Source organism: Trichechus manatus, unplaced genomic scaffold, assembly GCF_000243295.1.
Source record: "Trichechus manatus latirostris isolate Lorelei unplaced genomic scaffold, TriManLat1.0 scaffold00053, whole genome shotgun sequence".
NCBI classification, from domain to species: domain Eukaryota; kingdom Metazoa; phylum Chordata; class Mammalia; order Sirenia; family Trichechidae; genus Trichechus; species Trichechus manatus.
The window spans coordinates 5,005,908-5,027,711 of record NW_004443989.1 but is presented as its reverse complement, the minus strand read 5'-3'; the positions used below and the strand labels follow the sequence as shown (position 1 = coordinate 5,027,711).

The window sequence follows — 21,804 nt, the reverse complement described above, 5'->3', positions numbered from 1 at the left end:
AGGGGTTTAGGGCTTGGATGAAGTACCTGGGTAGTGCCAATGGTTTACAAGCTCAGCGGCTAACCAAAAGGTTGGAGGTTCCAACCCACTCAGAGGTGCCTAGGTGGAAAGGCTGGAAATCTACTTGCAAAAAATCAGCTATTGAAAACCCTGTGGAGTACAGTTCTACTCTGACACACGTGGGGTCACCGTGAGTCGGAATTGACTTGATGGCAACTGGTTTTGATTTTTTTTAGGGTTTGGACACCAGAATCTTGAAAATTCTATGACTTTTCCACTGTTTGCTTTGATAATATGGTGATCTGCAGGCCAAATCCAGCACTCAGATGTATTTTATTTCGCCAGCCTGGTGCTTTTTAAAAAACTGGAATTGAAGGCCTTTAGGCAGAGCAAATGAGGCCCTGCCCCCACTTCCCATCATCCTGTACACACTTATAACCCGTCTGGCCCCTAAGGAATTGTGTTTCCAACCTTTGGATGAGGACAGTGGGCCTGGGGTATAAAAATAAGGGCTCTCCTGGGAAATCCAAGATAAATAAACTTTCCTCAGATCTTGGAGCTGCTGGCCTCTGGGCCTAGTGGGGAAAGGCTGCCCCGTGTGTCCAGACAGCTGGCCAAACGTGGGCACAGTGTGGTGGCCTTGCTCCCCTCAAATTCTCCTCTGGGCAGGCTGTCTTGGGGGCATGGCCCACAGGCTGCAGTCTCAGACCCTCCATAGAGGGAAAAACAGCTGGAAGGTGGCTAGGCCGCCCTCCCTCCATTTTAACTTCAGTGGGGGATTCTATCAGAGAATGCTAAAAGGATGGTTTCCTCCACTTCACTGTTTTTCAAACTGGGCTACCAGGAACCCTCAGGGGCAGCCTGAATGGGGAGGGAGTGGGGCGGGGGGGGGGCACTGAGAGAGTGAAAGATCACCCCCAACCACCTTCCAACTACCTTAAACAATTTTTTAACCAGGTTTGGTTACAGCATTGCCACCCCATATGCCTGTCTCACTGGTGTAGACAGTCCATACCTCCCCAGAGGGCAGTTTCTAACTATGGAAGGAGGCAGGGGTCCCTTGCTCATGTACCCACAGGAGCTGGGGAGGGACCAAGATTAGTAACATGAGCCAAGACGAGGAGCAGGATCATGGGAGCGCTGGCAGAGGGAAGACTAGAAGCCATCTGTCTTTCCAAAGACACCAGGTTATTACAAAAAAATCACACAGTACAGAACAAAATAAGTGCACATGCTGGTGTGGCCCTAGGCCGTCAGATGTATCCTCGGGAATGAGGGGTGCTCGATCCTTGATGTGCCCGGGCATGTACCATGTACTGTCCCTGGTGTGTACCTTGTACTGTGCCCAGTGTGTACCATGTGGATCCCATGGGAGGCTGGCCGCTGGTCACCTGGCACTCCCTTGCCTGCTTCCCCACAGCTACCCCCTACTATGGCCGGCTCCAAAAGCCTTGGCTAATAATAACCAGCTCTGACGTCAGCACCCAGCAGATCTGCTGCAAACTGTCCCCAAGATGGCCAGCAGCTATTCCACAGGAAAGCTAGCCACTCCTCGAGTCCTACTGGCTGGGACCCTGGGTCTGACGTCTCACCATTTGGCAGATGGGGCTGCAGGCCCTAAGGACAGGGTGCCCGGCCTGCCTTCGACTGTGTTCCCCACCCTGCCCCGGCAAACCTGACCCCTTCAGAAACGCCGTACCTTGCAGAAGAATTCACAGAGATCTGGTGGTGGATGGTTGTTTTCTAGCAAAGGAGCGATGGCCTGAAATACATCAAATGTCAGTCGGAGCCTCTCAGAGGGGAGACGTCTACATACGAGGGCTGGCTTATGCTGGAAAGCACAGCGTCACTGTCACTCTTCAGGCAGAAGAGGTCCATTTTTTAACTTGAAGGCCAAGGTCCCTAAACTTTTTTGGGGTCATGGCTCCCTTTGAGAAGCCGATAAAAACTCTGAACTCCCCTCCAACCCCAATATACACCTACAGTGATGCATATTATGTTAGGGGCTTTGTGACCCACTCGTGCCCACCTGTGTCCCCCAGATCAACAACCCCTGACAAAGCAGCGTGACCATTAGAGCATGTTATCAGTCTCTCTCACCCTTGGCTTCCCGATCTATAAAGGGATGACACAGCATATGTAAGTCAGGGTGTCCAGCCTCAGTGTTGGGGATATTTGGGGCCCAATCATTCTTCACTGTGGTGGGGGGCGGGGGGGGGGCGGTCCTGTGCATTGTAGGGTGCTTACCAGCATTTCCGGATTTGACCCACTGAGGCCAGTAGCACCTTCCCCTGACCCCGAAAGACTGGACAAGCAAAAATGTCTCCAAACATTACTAAAAGCCTCCTGGGGGGCAAAATCACCCTGGTTGAGAGTCCCTGGTGGAAAGTGCCTCTCACAGAGCTTGAGATAAGGCCAGCCCTCACTAAAGCTTAGTTGCTGGACAGTTAATGCCTATGTGAAGTCCACTTCTTTCCTGTTAGTCACATGGGGCACATGACCAGCGAACAGGAGACCCAGGACCCAGTCCTGGCACAGAGACTGCCATGCTGTGTGACCTCGGGTGAGTGACTCAACCTCTCTGGGCATTAGTCTTCTAGCCTATAAAATGAGGGAAACCTGAGCTGCTCATTCACAGGGTTGTTGGGAGGATTTGATGAGAGAACACTAGAAGCTCTGGAGTCTCAGGCTTGGAACAAACCCATTGTGACACTGTCACTGTCACAGCAAGGGGCTGGGGCTATGGGAGAAACTCACTGGCCCAGAGCATGATAAGTCTTCGACACCATCACAGACGAGTTGTCTTGTGTTGTGCTGATCAGAGGGAGGGGTGCGCTGGAGTCCTGGGAAGCCCCTCCGAGGACACAGGCCTCCGTCACCTGATCTCACAGCTCAGACCCTGCCTCTTGGTATCAGACGGCTCCTTTGAGCTGTCCCTGAATATGGGTTTTTGTTAGGTGCCATAGAGTCAATTTTTGACTCATAGCGACCCTGTGTGACAGAGTAGAACTGCCCCATAGGGTTTTTGGCTATAATCTTTACAGGAGCAGATTGCTAGGTCTTTCTCCTGCAGAGCCACTGGCAAGGTTTGAACTGCCAATCTTTTGGGTAGCAGCTGAGTGCTTAACCATTGCACTGCCAGGGCTCCTGGTAGGGGCCTCTGATAAGGCCTTCTGCTTGCTCTGGGGACCGTTAGGGAAAGAAAGTGAAGCTAGACGTCAAATAAGAGGTGACCAGAAAGTTGACCTAGCTGCCGATTATTTGGCTGAGCGCACCTCTGTGAAAAACAAGTCATCTACATTGTGGCGTCTGCCCCCCGCTGGCGCCGGCAGCCAGGTGGACAGACAGAGGCTGGAGATGAGGCTGGGGCCTTATTTGTCTAGCGCTGTACCATCTAACACAGACGTCACTAGCCACATGTGACTAAACTTTAACCTAAGTGAAAGAAATACTTTTAAATGAAATAAAATGAAGAACTCAGACTCTCCGTCACACTAAGCACATTTCAGGGGCTCAACAACCACATGTGGCTGGTAGCTAATATACTGGACAGTGCAGATATACATGTCCATCACTGCAGGAAGCTCTCCTGGACAGTGCAAACAGGAGACTGGTGGCCATGGTGGTGTGGTGGGGCTCTTAGCTGACTGCAAGGAACGAGCCAGCTGTCCCCTTACAAGCCCCTACACAGGCCACTAATTATACTGTTACTAATAATGTCACACTAACAACATCTGTAAGAGCATCTCCATTAATCAGCACTCTGAGCCATGCTCTGTAGTAATGGTAGTATTTTACTTAATCTTCACAACATGCTGGGACACGGGCATTAGTACTGCCCCTTTTTCTCAGATGGGCAAACCGAGGGTCAGAGAGATGAAGTACGTTGCCTAAGGTGAACTTATTAGAAAGTGGTGGGGCCAGGATTTGAACCCACTTCTGTGTGACTCAAAGCCTGAGTTATTGGTCATGCTATTTCATGGCACTGTCTCTCTACATGACCAGGAAACAATCGCCTAGTCCAGGGGCAACAATTACATTTAAGTGGAAACAGGGCAACAAAACAACCAGAAGTGAGCCAGGCCCCAGGTTCTGGCTTGGCACGCTCATTCCTGGAAGCATGGGTGTGGGGATCTTCTGCTTCCCTTTCCAGTATAGCAGCTCAATGCCGAGCTCTCCCACTGTGCCGGCCACCCTCTTCTCAGCTGCCAGGCAACCTGACATGGTCAGCACGGTAAACACAGAAGAGGCCAGGCTGCAGCTCGCTCCCTGCCTGCGAACCACTGCTCAGGTGGCCAGCTCCACTAACCAGATCGAGCTCAGGGACCAGCTCGGTGGGATCCTGCACAGGGTGCGGTCCCCTGGGTTGAGCCTCTTTAATCCCCTGTCCACCCAGGCCCCTCTTCCATGGAAGGAGTCAAAAAATAAAGGAATGGACACAAATTAAGTGCCCACAGCAAGTGTCAAGCATGGGCTCGGTACTTTCACAGCTATTATCTCATATGATCCTCATGTCAACTATGTGAGGTCAGACATTAGTTATTTCCATTTGTACAGGTGAAGAGACAGAGAGTCAGGGAGGTGATAAGGCCTGCCCCAGATAATTAATAATAAAAGGAAATATTTTTGTGGGATCTTTCTATGAGCCTGGTCCTGTAGAGTAGCTCATTTAACTTCACAGCAGCCCCATGAGAAAAGCACTGTTGTTATTCCCATTTTACAGATGAGGAGACTGAGGCTTAGAGCATTAGGTTAACTGGAAATAACCTAGATGGCCATCAGGTTAAATAAAAATATTCTTGAGCCATTAGAAAGAATAGGATGGACCAGTGATTCTCAACCAGGAGTGATTCTGCCCCACAGGGGACATTTAGCAAAGTGTAGAGACATTTTTGTCACAGTTTGGTGGCGGGGATACTACCGGCACCTAGTGGGTGGAGGTCAGGAATGCCGTTTCACATCCTACAATGCACCAGACAGCCCTCACAACAAACAATTATCTGACCCCAAATGCTAACAGTCTCAAAGATGAGAAACCTGGGAGAAGATACACACAAAAAGACCTGGAAAATCTAAAACAGGCATTGTTAAATGAGAAAAGAAATGTAGAACAACACACTCAGCATCGCATCATTAATGCAAAATACATAAATAAAAACACAACTGTATCTGTCTATGTCTGCAGGTTTGTCACCACCTGAAAACAGCAGATGCCTCTGAAGAGGGCTCTGGCGTGGGGGTGAAATCATTTTTAAAATGAAAATAATCTCATGTAATACTTGCAAAATTAAAAATATTTCAAATAAAATTAAATAAAATGAAAAGTCTCTTTATTACTGTCCAAGCCACAGCCTGTATAAGATGGGACCAGAATCTGAACTTGGTCTGAGGCTGAGCCATAAAGCTGATCTACCCGTACAGTGAGCAGGAGGAGTGAGGACTTCAGGTCCAGGCATGTCAGTTACCTGCCAGCTGTCGCCAACCAGCAATCACCTATTGCATGGCCGCCCGGCTGCCCCAGTGAATAAGACAAACCAGAGTTACAAGGAAGTATGCGAAAAACCCGAAGCACCACTGGGCGAAGACTAGTTGCCAACAGGTCAAATAAAACCATGTAATTGTTGGAATGAATGGTGGCTACAGAGGATTTCGTAATAATAAGAACAGCAACGACAACAGAACACCGAGAGAGAGGCTGAGAGACGGAGGGGTGAGGGCGAGATCAAATTCCTCCCTGTTCCCAGGCACTGCTGCTGAAGTGGGGGGTGGGGTGGGGAGAATGGGGGATGGGACGCTCAGCCTGTCCCAATTAAGGGGTCAGCATGGCCAAATTAGCAGGGGAAATGCAGCCTGGAGTTCTCAGATCAAAATTTCTTACCCAGGCTTGTCCTAAATCCAAAGATCTCACCCTCCTCCCAGGGCCTGAGCACACAGTGGGGTCCACAGGTGATGCCAGGGGGAAAACGAAGATGCCCACTCCTTCCCTGGCAATCATATTCCCTCCTGGGCCTCTGCTGGCCCATCTCCCTGCCTGGACTGCCTTGCCCTGCATGATGTGTTTACATGGCTCAATCCTATCCATCTTTTCAGACAGTTCTGTCACCTCCTCCTGGAAGTGCCCCCCCCCCCCCCGGTCATCTTCCTCCCTGACAGCGAAGGTTAAGTGCTTCCCTTCTGAGCCCCGCAACACCCTCAACAAGACCATGTTATTGTTTGATTGCTGATCTGCCAGGTTGTTCCAACACACAGTAAACTCCTCAATGGCAGGGCCCATATCTTGTCTGGCTCTATAGGCCTGCAACAGAGACAAGCACCTGGCACATACTCATACTAGGTATTCAACAAATGCTTGTTATGTGAATTTGCTAATTACTATTACAGCAGAAAAAGGTGGTGGAGGGTGGCTGGCTTCTTGTCCTGCTCTGGCATGCAAAGGAGAAAAAAGCACCTTTATATTTTTAGTGAACACCCACTGAGAACCTACTATGTGCCAGGCACAGTGGCTGGGGCTCCTCAGCAGCTTCCGCCCATGGCTCACCAACCTTTGTGCTCACAGGACCCAGTAGGGGAAGGGGGTGATTCTCCAGGCTGGGTTTCCAGGGCCCAGTGCCCTGATTCAGCTCAGAGGCAACTTAGGGGCAGGGTGGTGGGTGCTGACCTTGTTTCATGGGCTGCGGCTGAGGGGCCTCCTGGGCAGGTGGATGTTAGTTCCAGGTCCTTGTCTGGGCACACAAGGCTCTGCACACCCTGCCTTTCACTTCCATTTCCAGTCTGTCTCCCGCCTACCCACTTTCTTGTGCCTTTGTATATTGTGCTTCCTCTGTCTGGAATGCCTTTACCACATTTTGTCACGTAGCAAACTCCTACTGATCCTTCAAAATTCAGCTCTGACATCACCGCTTCTGGGAAGCCTTCTGGCTCCTCTCCCAGTGAATTCATCACTACCCTCTCTGGGCTACATGCCTCTATTTTTGCTGTGATCACACTGGTCTTCCTATAGTAGACGATAAGCTCCTTGGGGGCAGGAACTGCCTTAGTCATCTTGGGATTCAAAAATACAACACAGAGCTCCATTTCTTTCTTCTCCCCAGTGAGAGTCACAGTCATTGCCTAAAATCACCCAGGAAGATATTTTACCCCAAAGATGCTCACATCATAATCAAGTCCTGGAAAATATTGTCTCACTTTACACATGAGAGGGAATTAAATCCAGGTTCTATTTGTGGATTAATTAAGAGACATGTCCTGGGGCAAGAAAGAGAACGTTTACCTTCAGCTAAAATGGTTACACTTCTGAATAAATTACATGGTCTCTGCCATCTCCTGCCTTCAGCTCCCTGAGGCAGACTCAGGAAGGAAGAAGTGGTTAAGACACATTTGCTATAAACCTCAAAGACTGATAATTACCCTCCCTCCCCCAATCAATGGGGCTCTGAAATGGGCAAAGGCAGGAAGGAGACATGTCTGGTGTGATGGAAAAGACAAGATCCAAGCAAGGTCTCCATGCTGATGGTTTACGCTGGAGCTTCCAGAATTAACTGAAGCAGGAAAGGAGGGTGGGCTCCCGGAGGGGGCAGAGGGAGAGAGACTGCGAGAAACTTACCACAATGATGTTTTCGTGCTCTTGGGTAGTCAAATTCGTGTTCTAAAGGATCGCACAGGGAAAGCAGGAGGGAAACAAACAAAAGGCAGTATTAAGAAAATGGAGCATTTGTAGCTCAAGGGTCACACAGTTTCAAAATGCTTTCAGCCTCTCCGACAGAGTCTTTGTTGTTGTTTTTCACGCCGATTCATGGTGATCCCATGCACAATGGGATCAGATCGTTGTGATCCATGGGTTTTCAACTGCTGATTTTTGGAACCAGATCAGCAGGCCTTTCTTCCTAGTCTGTCTTAGTCTGGAAGCTCTGCTGAAACCTGTTCAGCACCATAGCAATATGCAAGCCTTCACTGACAGTGGTGGCTGGGCATGAGGTACACTGGTTGGAAACTGAACCCAGGTCTCCTGCATGGTAGGTGAGAATGCTAACACTGAACCACCACTGCCTCTCGGATAGTCTAGTTGTCACTTTTTCTTAATTAAACTGATCCGAACACCTGCAAAGGCAGGGCTAGTAAGGGGGAAGAGTACAGCTTCAAAACAGGCAGAATGTAGTTCTGAGTCCCTGTTTCACTGCTTCCTAGTCATGTTCTCTTGGGCAAATCTATTGTCTTCGGAGATTCAGTTTCTCCTTCTGTAAATTGTGATCATGATAGCTACACCTCTCCAGGCTGCTATGAAAAGGTATATGGACAGGACCTGGAACCATGCTTGGCCCTTGTTATAGTGATCCTGCCTGGAAACAAGGAGGCAGGTTCGTAATAAACGTGAGGAAACAGACCTTTTCTGAGTCTCAACTGTGCTATGCACTCTTTTAGGGGCAGCACATATGTTATTTTAGTGGTTCTCAAACGAGATTCCCAGGAAACACTGACGTTCCATGAATTGGCCCAAGATTTTTTGGCTAAATTCAAATTCTAGCAATTGGGTTAAACGTGCTGAATTTTTAGTCGTCCCCCTTCCCCCGACACTGAAATTTTCTTAACTATCTGGTGCCTGTTACCACCATCTTGTTAGTTAGTATATGAACAAGGAGTACGTGATAAACAAGGAATCATGGGAAAACTAAAAAGTAGCCAGTATTTTTTTTTTTTTTTGCTAGTTCAGTGTTGTATTCTGTTCTCTTTTTTTTTTAAATAATTTACTGAGGTGAAATTCACATAACATAAAATTAACCATTTTAAAATGAACAACTCAGTGGCATTTAGTACATTTGTAATGGTGCAACCACCACCTCTATTTAGTTCCACAATATTTCCATCACTCCAAGTAAAACCCCCCAACGAGCGGCCACTCTCCATCCCCCAGCCCCTGGCAACCATCAGTCTACTTTCTGTCTCTGTGGATTTTCCTATTCTGGAAGTGTCATATAAACGGAATCATACCGTATGTGGCCTTTTTTGTCGGACTTCTCTCACTTAGCACCATGTTTCGGAGGTACATCCAGGTCACAGCACATATCAGTGCTTCCCTCCTTTCTGTGGCTGGATAATATTCCATGGTATGTGTTCTGTTGCTGTTTGTCTGTGTGTTTGGGTGGGTACGGGCTTTCCTGGGTATAAGTTCCTGTTTCCCGGCAGAGCCAGACTGGCAGCTCCTAAAGCGCCTCCTCACTTGAACAGTGAGCTGGCAACATGAATTGTTCCTGGTGTTCCAGAAAGAACCCCACGGCTCCTACCATCTAAACAGGCTTAGGACTGTAGGAGCATCTAACATGTTTACACCAGCTAAGGGGCAGATGAGTTAGCGAGATTTTGCTTTTGCCCAATAAGCAGTCTGAAGGATGGATGGAGGCCGCTGACCAAGATCAGTGTTTGAACTTCACAAGTCCTGTCAGGGGCACCCTGTGGCCACAGGTTCCCGTGGAGGTACCCTGACTCCTGACTGGCTTAGACATGCCCTTGAGGCACGCGCTCCAAGAACACAGGGAAGGATGTTTTTTGGCTTCTACCACCGTTTCCCCTTGGTGAACGTTAGTGGAGTCTGAGCTACCTATTCACGGTATATTATTAAATATCCATCATTTTCAGCCCAGGTAGATGGAAGCTGGGCTTGGTCTGTCCTTTGACTGATCAGGAGTGCACCACGCCTCAGCACAGTGTAAGCTGCGCTGTACTCGTCTCATCTGTTTACCTCTGTTGCAAGAGGTGCTCTCACTCTCCCTCTTGACTGACAAGCTACCTGAGACTCAGAGAGGTACAGTCACTTGTCCAGGAGCACAGCTAACAGGTGGTGAGGTGAGGGCTCAAACCCGCCTGTCCCGATTCCTGGAGTCCCTCAGTGGTATAAAGGATTAACACACTTGTCTGCTATCTGAAAGGTGGGGGGTTCGAGTGCACTCAGAGGAGTCTCAGAAGAAAGGCCTGGTGATCTACTTCCAAAATATCAGCCATTGAAAACCCTATGGAGCACAGTTCCACTCTGACATGTGGGGTCGCCAGGAGTTGAGACTTGACTTGACATCAACTCATCTTGATTCCTAAGCCCACATTTCTAACCATTGAGCATAGCGCCTGGCCCATCCAAGGGGCAGCTCCATATTTCAGGCAATGCCAAGAGGACAAGCCCAACCCTCACTCCCACCCCTGTGCCTTTTGAGGAAGAGCCTTTCGCGACCATGGACGCCATTTCCTTTGTCATTTCCTTTGTCCTGGTTACCTGCTGCAGCCCGTGTTGTTCTGCAGGGAACCTTCTCTCTCTCCACCAAGGCCATTTTCAACCTGGGGTGGAGAGTGCTCGCTACCAGCCAGTGCTTTAGAGGAAACACTTGAATCCAAGCTAAGTGGCCACTCTACACACCCAGCTCAACAAAGGCCCGGAGGCCGGGGATGCAGGCTCTGCTCCACCTGTGAAGGGACAGTTCCTTCTCAGAACTGTTTTGCCACCTTGACAGCCCCCTCCATGATGCTCCCTCCCTCCAGAATCTTCCACCCCCGGCTGGTTTGGTGATGCCTGGCGCCTCTCCCGAGGAGTCTTGGAAACAATTTGAGTAAAGAGAACAGAGAAGGAATCTAGCGCCATATACTCTAAACCTAAAAAAGGGCAAGAAGGTAGGAGGATTTGTTTGTTTTTCCTCTAACAGCCTCCCTTCTAAATGTGTGGCCGAAGATTTTGAAGGGGCCAGGTCACAACTATCTCCCATAGCAGGAAACATTCTGACCACTGATGAAATGTTCACTGTACATCAGGCAGGGTGCCAAGCATTTCACATGTATTAATATCCTCCAATCCTCAATCCTGTGAAATGGGTGCTACTATTCACCCTGATTTACAGATGGAAAACTGGGACCATTTAGTGACTCGTGCAAGGCCACTTAGTGACTGAGGGCAGGACCGCAATACATACTCTTAACCACTGTCAGATGTCGTTTTGTCTCCCCAGTTGCTAAACAGTCTCTACCAACTCGAACTGATGTCACCTTGATGAGCATGGGCTTAGCAATGGCACAGACCTGGGAGGGTCCTGGCCCACTACTTGTCTGAGTGACCTTGACTAAGAGACTTAACCTCTCAGACCTCAATTTACTCCTCTGTGATTTTTTTTGTTTTGCACCCATCACCACTATTTATTTCCAAAACTTTCTCATCACCCTGAACAGAAACCCTGTACCTATTAAGTAATAGCTCTGTAACCACCCCCCGTCCCCAGTAACCACTACTCTACTTTTTATCTCTATCTATTTGCCTAACCTAGCTATTTAGTGTGAGTGAGATCATACAATATTTGTCCTTTTGTGACTGACTTATTTCAGTCAGCATGTTTTCAAGGTTCATCCAGGTTGTAGCATGTATCAGGACTTAACTTCTCTTTATGATTGAATAATATTCCGCTGTATGATACACCACATTTTGTTTATCCATCCTCTAAGTTTTAATCAGGGCTTTGAACTGGTTCAGAGCAGTTCTGTATTTGCTGATATAAATGAGGGCAGCATACCTATTGCATAGCAACCAAACCTGCTGTCCACTGGATTTTGACCAGAATAGGAAACAAACAGTGGTGCCCGGTTTAAAGATGGCAGCTGACCTCTGATGCTTTGAGTATGTGTCACTCTCCACAGTCCTGCCAATAATCCAGTCTCCTGCATCAGGCTCCATGCAGGAGACTGGATTATTGACAGAACTGTGGACAGCGACACATATTCAAAGTGGCGCAGGTGGCCACCATCTTTGAGTGGGCCACCACCGTTTGTTTCTTACTCGGGTCAAAATCCCATGGGCAACACATCTGGTTGCTGTGCAATGGGTACACTGCCCTCATTTACGTCGTCACTTACTGAACTGTTCCAAACCAGACCGAAGTCCTGGTTTTAATACTTGGGGGAAATTTAGAAGGTCTCTCCAAATGCCTGACAAAGTAATGGTCACATTGTGCTTGAAACAATGTCAGTGTCACTCAGAGAAGGACTGAGCCTTAGCCAAGGGAATGCTGAGTCAGTCAGCCTGGGCTGTGCCCAGCTCTGTCCCTTAGTAGCTGTCAGCTCTCATCAGAGCAATAGGACAAATGATATTGACCCCTGGCCTGTCACACACTAGGTGCACAGTAAATGTAAGCTTCTTTTTTTCCTTAAATGCCTTTTTCCCTCCACCCTAGTGCTTGAGGGTCAGCTGACTTGGAGGCCAAGGCCATGGGCATGTAGTCACAAGGGACATAGTTGATATGGGAAGGAATCCCGCCACAGGTTGGTGACAGTGTGCCGTCTGCCTGTTCACCACTGTCCTGGCGACGTGCCTAATCTGGCAATGGTGTGACAGTGGCTGAGCCTGGTGGTGGAGCTGACAGGATGGGCAACGTGGCGTTGCAATGAAGATGCTATGTGAGTTGGGCAGGTCACTTGGTGTCTGTGGGCCTCACCTTTCTCCTCTGTGAAATGGACACAGCACGGCCCATCTCTCAGGGAGAATGAGTATTAGGTGAAATGCTGTGTGCGTGGTACCTGGCACCTGCTTGACACAAGTAGGTGCTTATTAAAAAGGTGAGCTGCTCTCCCCTTGTCCAGATGAGAAGTAAGCCCCATGGTCTACCTACCTTGCCCCTTCTCCTGCCCAGGGTGGGAAGCCTGAACTTGAGGCTGGGCATGTGACCCTATTGACCTTAGAATTCCAAGCTTTGATTCCTTTCAATGCCTGAATTTTTACTCTTCTGTTGAATGGGCTGACCTCTCACCTAAGTACACAACCCTCTGCCCCAATGCCCACGACCATCCCTGTGGCCCACTTTCTACCTACTGCTCCACCTCCTCCCAGGGCTAAGGGACCTTCCCTTCAGCAGACCTGGAAGGCCTGGCCACTTCCCTGGTCTGTGGGCAGCAGCCAGCCTGGGCCTGCAGAGAGAGAAGAGTGTTTTAGGTAGCAGGGAGTGTGTAGTGGGACTCAGACAGGAGTGTAGAAGCTCTACAGGACACTAGGGGTACCAGGAACATGGGGCAAGTCTCAGGGAAGAGGGCAGAGCGATTACTCCAGCGACCGTGGATAAAGTTCATATCAGGAGTCATCACCTCCAGTGTCCCCCAGGGGACCAGACAGGCAAATAAACGAGCTAAATATTAATATTTGTAAAGCGCTGAGAATAGTGCCAGGAACAGAGTAAGCAGGGAGAGGTGTTTCCAAAGCACATCTCGCCTGCTAAGGAGAGTGTAACTGACTAGCTGACTCGAGGGATAAGCCTCCTTGTTTACTACTGGTCTCCCTTGCTAGAATGTAAGCCCATGAGGGCGGGGTTTTGTTTGGTTCAAATGCCCAGGATGGTGCCTGGCATACAGTACTCACTCAAAGTGGGGGCAACTGGCAAGCCAGGCAGTAGAGCCAGCATAGCAGTGGTCATGTCATGCCAGCCACGTTCTCCTGCCAGGTTTCTGACTGTGGGTGATGTGGGGCAACTGGGCAGAGAGCCATGCCTAGCTGGAGCCCAGGAGCAGATGTGGGGCCATTGTTGAGGGAGCCCCAACAAGTCTGGACTGCCCCCCAGGAACCAATCGCCACGGGAACAGAGAGGATAGGGTAGTCCCGGGGCTTCGCCAACATGTTCCCTCCTAGGAATGAACTAGATTGATGGTTAATCTTACGTGTCAACATGGCTTGGCTATAGCATTCAGTTATTTAATCAAACGCTCGTCTCGGTATTGCTGGGAAGGTGTTTTATAGATGTGGTTAACATCTAGTCAGTTGACTTTAGATAAAGGCAATCACCCTCAGTAATATGGGTGGGCCTCATCCAACCAGCTGAGGCCTTAAGAGCAAAAATGGAAGTTTCCAGGAGAAGAAGAAATTCTTCCTGGAGACTGTCGCATCAACTCCTGCCCAAGTTTCCTGTCTGCCTGCCGGGCCTACGGATTTCAGACTTGCCAGCCCCATTGTCACGTACGCCAACTCCTAAAAATAAATCACTCTCAATGGATAGTGGTGATGGTTGCACAACATTGTGAATGTAATTAATGTTAACTGAATTGTACACTTAAAAATGGTTGTCAAACTTTTTGTTATATATATATATATACACACATATATATATATATTTTACCACAATAAAATGTTTTTAAAAATCCAATACATCAGTCTCTCTCCCTCTCACTCTCTTCTCCCCCCATCACCATTCTCCCTCTCCTCTCTCTCTCTATGTATACATATATATATATGCCATCCCTGCGTGGTGCAAACAGTGAACAAGCTCGGCTGCTAACTGTAAGGTTGGATGTTCGAATTCACCCAGAGGTGCCTCAGAAGAAAGGCCTGGTGACCTACTTCTGAAAAATCAGCCATTGAAAACCCTGTGGAGCACAGTTCTACTCTGACACATACAAGGTTGCCATGAGTCAGAGGTGACTTGATGGCAACTACTCGGTCTCCTTCTCAGACTCCTTGTGCAGTGGATTAATTACTCTTGTGCGTGGCCTTTCTAGCCATGATCTTGTAACTTCCACCCAGGTGACTGTGTGACAGGGTAATTGTGGCTTACCAAGGGGACTGGTCAGTTTTGCCTTAAAAGACAGCCAATTCCAGAGCAAAGGGAAGAAACAGCCCACCACCATCAAGGAAGGAGAGACTCGACAGCAGGAAATGGCAAGGTGGGCTTCCTGGCCCATGCAAAGAGGAAGGTGAGTGTCTTTGGGCAAAGACTGAGGGCCAGGGAGAGGCGCGCCTGTGAGCACAGTTGGGAAGAGACTGTCGTGATGCAAGAACTGTATCCTGAGTGTTCTTGAGCCTTAACTGTAACTGTTACTTCCCTATAAAACCCCATAATTGTGAGTATGGTCTGTGAGTTCTGTGTGGCCATTGAATGAATTATCGAACCCAGTACAGAGTGCTGTGGGAGGGACGGTTGGTGTCAGGACTAGCAGAGATGGCCAAGAGAGGAGGTGTGTCTGACCTCTGCCTCACAGGAATCAGCCTTGGGCTGGTGATCTTGGTTCTCCTTCCCCCTTGTGGGGTGGGAGGAGGTTAGACACCTCCCCCAAGCCATTTTTACACCCTGGGTGGCTGGGAGGGAGACCAGTCACCTCCTTGGGGAACTTGGAGACAACACAAACTTGAATCGAATTCTGCTTGTGTATGTGGCTTGGTACAGGGCTACTGCTCAGAGGCAGTAAAGGAGAACAGCTTAAAAGGGTGGGGGGTGTGTGTTACCTCTGAGAGCAGTTTGGAGACTATTTCCAGTGGGGCCTGGTTGATGGAGTCATCCTGCAGAGGGGATGTCAGCGCCATGTCCACCAGAGTGCGGATCTCTTTCAAGACGACTTCCCAACGGCTCGGGTTGCTCAAGACTTTCTTGTATTTGTAAATCTTTTTCTGGTCAGGAGAGACAAGGAGACATGAACATGTTACTGAAATGCAAGGGTGGATGACACAAGATGATTAAAGAATCAGAGACGCTGGGGGGAAAGCCCTGGAAAATCGAAACTTGGCCCCGGGGCGAATTAATCAGAAATCAGTGCACACCGGCTTTCAGTAAGCAAGGTAAAAACGGCTTAATTGTGTTTATTTACTAATGTGTAGTGCACAATTTCACCTGTGAAATTGTGTATTACAGATTAGTAAGTACAAGTGACACCTGTGTACCTTACTTATTGTGTAATCTGTCCCTCCTCAGCCCACTCTCTCCCCACCAGCAAACGGGCACCGGCAGGAAGGAAGACTTGCCCAGAGCCATGCGGTGTGTTTGCAGCAGCTGGGCTTCCCGAGCACAACCACTCCCGAGAGGAGTACTTTTCCACACTGTTTCCAATGACTTAAAAAAGGAATTGAGAGATTTCTCTTTCAGATCACATCTTCTGCCAAACTTTTATTCTCCAAGTATTCAAAGAGTGCAAACATTCATGGGTCCACAAAGGGACTTTCTTTTAGTTGAAGACTCTTTTTCCGCTAATCCTGCTCCTAAGAGGTCACCCCAGACAGCGAGGTTCTGCTAAGACACATAACAGAACATGGCTGGGTGGCAATTAAACCCAGAAGGGCCCCCAGGAAATGCAGCGCAGCCCTCTGAATTCACCTGCAAAGAAGGGGGAGCATTCTCACCTCTGCTCTTGTGCCCCGCGCTTCCAAATCTAGAGAGAGGTTGGGGCAGGGGTGCTGCCTGGATGTGGGGCAGAGTTAGTTCCGCCTCTCTGACATCATGGAAACAGAAGCCCTCAGAAGGCCAGAAGGCGGAGGTCCCAGCCAAATGCTTCCTCCCGCCTGGCGCTGCCCCCGCCTGCCTGGGAGCCTCTCCTTCTAACTGGATGCACGTCTTCATTAAGTACTCCGCTCCTTGGGGAAAGCCTAATTTTAGTGTCACTGCACGAGCAGCTAGCTGGGGTGACATGTCACAATCTGTGAGCCGAAGTCTGAATGAGGGAAGGAGGAAGGGGGGTTGAGGATCCCTCACTGGCCCCCAAGGCTCAAATACAAGCTCACAGGATACGTGGGTCTCCATGACCACTTAGTTTCTGAGTTAAGAGTTATGAAGTGGTCTTTGGACCCAATGCCTAAAAAGAAGTATTTGGAGAAAGTAGTTCATATCAATGCTATGATCCTGGAAGCTATGCCACTGGTATTTCAAATACAAGTAGTGTCACCCGGGGTGGACATGTTTCAGCAGAGCTTCCAGACTAAGACAGACTAGGAGGAACAGACTGGTGATCTACTTCTGAAAATTACCCAATGAAAACCCTATGAATCACAACAGAATATTGTCTGATACAGTGCTGGAAGATGAGCCCCCTAGGTTGGAAGGCACCCAACAACGGACTCGAGCGTACCAGTAATCGTGAAGATGGTACAGGACCAGGGAACACTTTGTTCTGTTATACACAAGGTAGCCATGAGTTGGAGCCAATTCAAAGGCAACTAACAACAATAACAAGACCATATTGAACTGAATAGTTAACTGGGCTGAGTGAAGCAGTGTGGTGGAATGGAAAGTAGGATATGGAGTCAGACAGACCTAGTTCTTCCTAAGTCCTTCACCTAATGAGCCTTAGTTTCCTCTTCTATAAATCTGTGCGCAAAAATACCTTGTAGCTTATTTCAGTGTGTAACTCATAAATCTGGGACCCATGTGATCCACTATGTATGGAGTTAAACTGAAAAACACAGTCCAAATAGCCAAATCCAACAAAAGAGAAACTCTGATCCTAAACTTGTCTCTTTTTGAAAAACTATAAAGGAGATCAGATTTACAACCCACAGCAATAAAAGTGGTATCCCATTTCTTTCCTCTCCATTTTTTTCCACACCCCGAACTATTTTGGAGCCTTTTAGTCATGGATCATCCCCATCACCACCATCATCACACACAGTTAACACACACAAAAGGGCTTTTAAAAATTTCCCCTCATCATCCTAAATTTTTCTTATGTAAATCAATGTACAAGCTTCTCTTTTCCTCTTCCTTTTCTCCTTCCTCTTCCTCCTCCTTCTTCTTTTTCTTTCTCTGTCTCTTTCTCTCTCTCTCTCTTTCACCCACCCACCTACCTACTTAAGAAGGTCTTTCTCTCCTCACTTCATCTCCCTGGTCTTACTGCTCTCTGCCCATTCACCAATTCCAAATCAAGAATGAGACAAACTTTTCAGGGGACCAGTAGGACAAAGGAAACAGGCTGTAAACAAGCTGTTTAAGCAAAGATATCATACTTTTCACGAGCTACGGGAAGGGAAAAAGACGAGAAACATATACTTGTGAATCATTTTCAATCCTATAGGACTGGAAGAAATGCATGGCAAGCTGCATGCAGGGTGGATGTTCAGTGAAAGGTAAATCTACTGTTGGTGGCGATGATAGTGATAATGGGCACTTGCTGAACTCTGTGACTTTAATGACACAATGCACTCAGTCCGCTGAGGCTCCTTGGGAAGCATAACCAGCCTTCCTCCTAGTAACCATCAGCTGAAGCCTCCCTGCCGGATGCCGTGAGCCAGAGACACTGTCTTAGCCGAACAACCACATCTGTGAACAACACAAAACGTCCAGCAGTGAAGCCAGCCCCTCCCAGAAGATGAATTGCTTCTTTGATTCTTCAAGACTGTGGTTTTAGTCCATACCCAGAGAAATGCTTTAATTTTTTTTTTTTTTTTGTCAGTACACATATCGTTTTATGACATTGGTTAACAACCCCACGACATGTCAACACTCTCCCTTCTCAACCTTGGAGGACTTTCTTTTTGGTGAAAATATACATAGCCAAATTCACACCATTTCAAAAGTTTCTACATGTACAATTTAGTGACATTGATTATATTCTTCAAGTTGTGCTGCTATTCTCACTGTCCTTTTCCAAATTATTCCATTACCATTATCTTCAACTCACTGCCCCCTAGGCTTCCCATCAAACCTTTTGAGATGCTGTTGTCAATTTGATCTCACATAGATAATTCTTTTTTTCTTTTTGTACTTTAGATGAAAGTTTGCAGAACAAATAGTTTCTCATTAAACAGTTAGTACACATATTGCCCTATGACAATGGTTAACAAACCCATGACATGTTAACACTGTCCGTTCTCAACCTTGGGTTCCCTATCACCAGCTTTCTTGTCCCCTCTTGCCTTCTAGTCCTTGTCCGTGGACTGCTGTGCCTCATTAGCCCTGTTTTGTTTTGTGAGGCTGTCCAATCCCTGGCTGAATGGTGAACTCCAGTAGTGACTTCACCACTGAGCTAAAAAGGTGTCCGGGGGCCATACTCTCAGGGTTTCTCCAGTCTCTCAGGCCAGTAAATCTGGTCTTTTTTTGTGTGTTAGAATTTTGTTCTACATCCTTTTCCAGCTCTGCCCAGGACCCTCTATTGTGATCCCGGTCAGAGCAGTCAGTGGTGGCAGCCAGGCACCATCTAGCTGTACTGAACTCAGTCTGGTGGAGGCCGTGGTAGCTGTGGTCCATTAGTCTTTTGGACAAATCTTTTCCTTGTATCTTGTTCTCTTCAGTCTCCCTTGCTCCCGAAGGGGTGAGACCAGTGGAGTATCTTAGGTGGCTGCTCACAGGCTTTTAAGGCCCCAGATGCTCCTCACCAAGGTAGAACATAGAACATTGTCTTTAAAAACTGTGTTATGCCAATTGAGCTAGATGTTCCCTGAGACCATGGTCCCCACAGCCGTCTGCCCAGCAGAGAATTACTTGATTTTTAAATGAGCATGAAATGGTCACAAAAATCCACCATATATTAAGCCCCCAAGAGAACCACAGAGATCCATACCTATGTATTCCCACAGTAGATTCTAGATTTGAGTCTGTTCTGAGCTCTAAGTGCCCTCTCTTCTGATCAGCTGCAAGCTATTTACTTTTGAAAAAATAATGACTTCATTATTTTTGTGAGACTGATGCATGCTCATTATAAAAAATTTAAGCCATACTGAAGAGCACAAAGAAGGGCATAAATGAAAAAAAGGCCTCGAGAATCCCACAACCCAGAAATAACCAGTGCACATATCTGGAAAACATCATTCCAGTCAACCCTCATTTAAACTTTAAAAATATGACCAATGCGTTGGGGTGGTCAGTGGTAAGTACATGGTCTCCTGCTCTCCACATGAACACATCACTCGAAACGCAGAGGCAAAATGAGGCTCAGCTAAGCACTGTCACGCGGCCTCAAAGACAAGCCCCCTTCATCAGGGAACCAGCCTCAGCACTCACCAATACAGATGCCTCATTAGAGCGAGGCAGGAAATGGCTCTTCTGTGAGCACCCAAGTCCTTCCTTAAGAGGCATCCATGGGAGACTGTTTACAGAGGCTACATTCAAAACAAGAGAGCCCCAGTGGTTATAACAAGGGTGAACATTTAATGAGCACGTACTACCTGCTAGGCACTATGCTAAGCACCCGATAAGCATGTAATCCTCACAATAACTCTGAGCTGGGGACTTGTTACAGGTTATGGTCTGCCCAGAAGCAGACCCAAAGACAAGGAACCAAGTGCAAACGGTTTTATTTGAGAGGTGATGGTAGGAAACAGTAGACGGAAGTATGCCAGGGAAGAGAAGGCAGTCAGTAAATGCAGCATCATCAACCAATACGATGAGGGCAATAGCAATGCTAGCCACTGTGGGCAATTCAGTCCGTCTGGGGAACTCCAGGAGACACTGTAGACCTCACACTCAAGGGTGAGGGAGCTGGGGTATTTATCCACCAACTGCCTGTCTGTCATTGGTGGAGGACTATCTCTAGGGCATTAACCCTCCAGTAATTCTGGCCTGCCCTGTACCCAGGGCAAAGTGATCCCAGTGCCAGAAGGAACATGCCCTCGAGCAAAGCCACAGGTGCTGACAGTGAGCAACCTCCAGGTGTAGAAGTGATCCCCTGCAGCTTCTGCCATAGGTCTGTTGGTATCTTCTGTTCACACACAAGACCATCAAGGCTTGGAGAGGGTAGATGACTTGCCCAAAGTCAGGCAGCCAGAAAGGGACAATTCAGGATTCAAAACTGGCTCTGGTTGACTTCCAAAGCTCTCACCGTATCACACCAGTCAGGGCCAGTGGAGTGGGTGCAGAGGTGGGGATGGAAAGAAGGGGGGTACTCCAAGCCATACTGTGAAGAAGAAGTCAAGAAGGGCTTGGTGGTATAGGGTGAGGCTCTGAGATCCAGAGGCCAGGTCATGAGAAGGCGGAGGGCCATGGGGAGGACCAGTGAGCCTGAGAGAGGGTTGGTGGGTGGAGCAGCAGGTGAGACTGGCGCTGTCACGTTTCGGTGACAGGGGGTGGGCACCCCCCTGGCTCCCAAAGGAGGCGCTGAGCCCGGGAATAAGACAGCACAGGGGAAAGGAAAGCACGTCTAGTACCAACAGGGGCCTAGTCATTCCTCCTCATGACAAATCAGTGTGTTTCATCCCAGGAACTCCCATGAGCTCATCAGGCGATGAATCATGGTGGGACAGGGACAAGGGCACCTCTGGAATCCCGACTCCCAAGCTCCCAGGAACCTGGCTCTCAGCTTTAAAAAAGGGTCTTCCAGTTAATCCCATCCCACCAAGGGGAGTTGATGGCTTGTGGGCTGTCCAGCAGGGACCCCTCAGGCCACTGGATTCCTTGAGGCAGGGGGTAGACAGAGGCCTCGTGGGTTGGCAAGTATGACCTGGGTGTTTCGGAGAAAGGTTCTAGCTTAAAATAGGGGTCGTTCAGCAAACTACAGCATGTGGGCCAAAATCTGCCCAAGACTATTTTTGTATGATGCAGCCAAGAATGGTTTTCCATTTTTTAAAGGGCTGTGGTAACAAACAGAGAAGAATATGCGACAGAAACGGAATGTGTCCCGTAAAACCCAAAATATTTGCTATCTGGCCCTTTCCAGGAAAAGTGTGCCAACCTGATCCCGGGTTTAAAAGGTCAAATCCCAGCCTAGGAGTAAGCACACTAACAGATGCTCAACATCATTAGCCACCAGCGAAATACCAATCAAAATCACAATGAGATACCACTTCACACCCACTAGGATAGCTACAATCACAAAGACAATATCAAGGCGAGGGACCCTTGTGCAATGCAGATGGGAATGTAAAATGGTACAGCCAATTTGGAAAACAGTTCAGCAGTTTCTTAAAAAGTTAAACATAAATTTCTGCTCCTAGGAATCAACACAAGAGAAATGAACACATACAAAGACATATACGTGAATGTCCACAGCCACATTACTCCTAATAGCCCCAAACTGGAAATAATCCAAATGTCCACCAACTGATGAATGGATTAAAAAAAAAAAGTGGTATATCCATACAATGGAAGCGTATTCAGCAATAAAAAGGAA

The 21,804-nt window shown here is 48.2% G+C and overlaps 1 protein-coding gene across 2 annotated transcripts in view; it reads right to left on the bottom strand.

Moving 5' to 3' along the window:
* CMIP (c-Maf inducing protein) overlaps window positions 1-21,804 on the bottom strand; it is a 252,705-nt gene that overhangs the window by 40,691 nt on the left and 190,210 nt on the right. For both annotated transcript variants that reach the window (XM_004377716.2, XM_023732534.1), the window contains 3 exons: window positions 15,224-15,385; window positions 7,604-7,645; window positions 1,700-1,762 (listed from right to left, as the gene is read on the bottom strand). In XM_004377716.2, coding sequence (XP_004377773.1) covers window positions 1,700-1,762; window positions 7,604-7,645; window positions 15,224-15,385 — 267 coding nt within the window. The remainder of the gene's footprint in view (window positions 1-1,699; window positions 1,763-7,603; window positions 7,646-15,223; window positions 15,386-21,804) is intronic.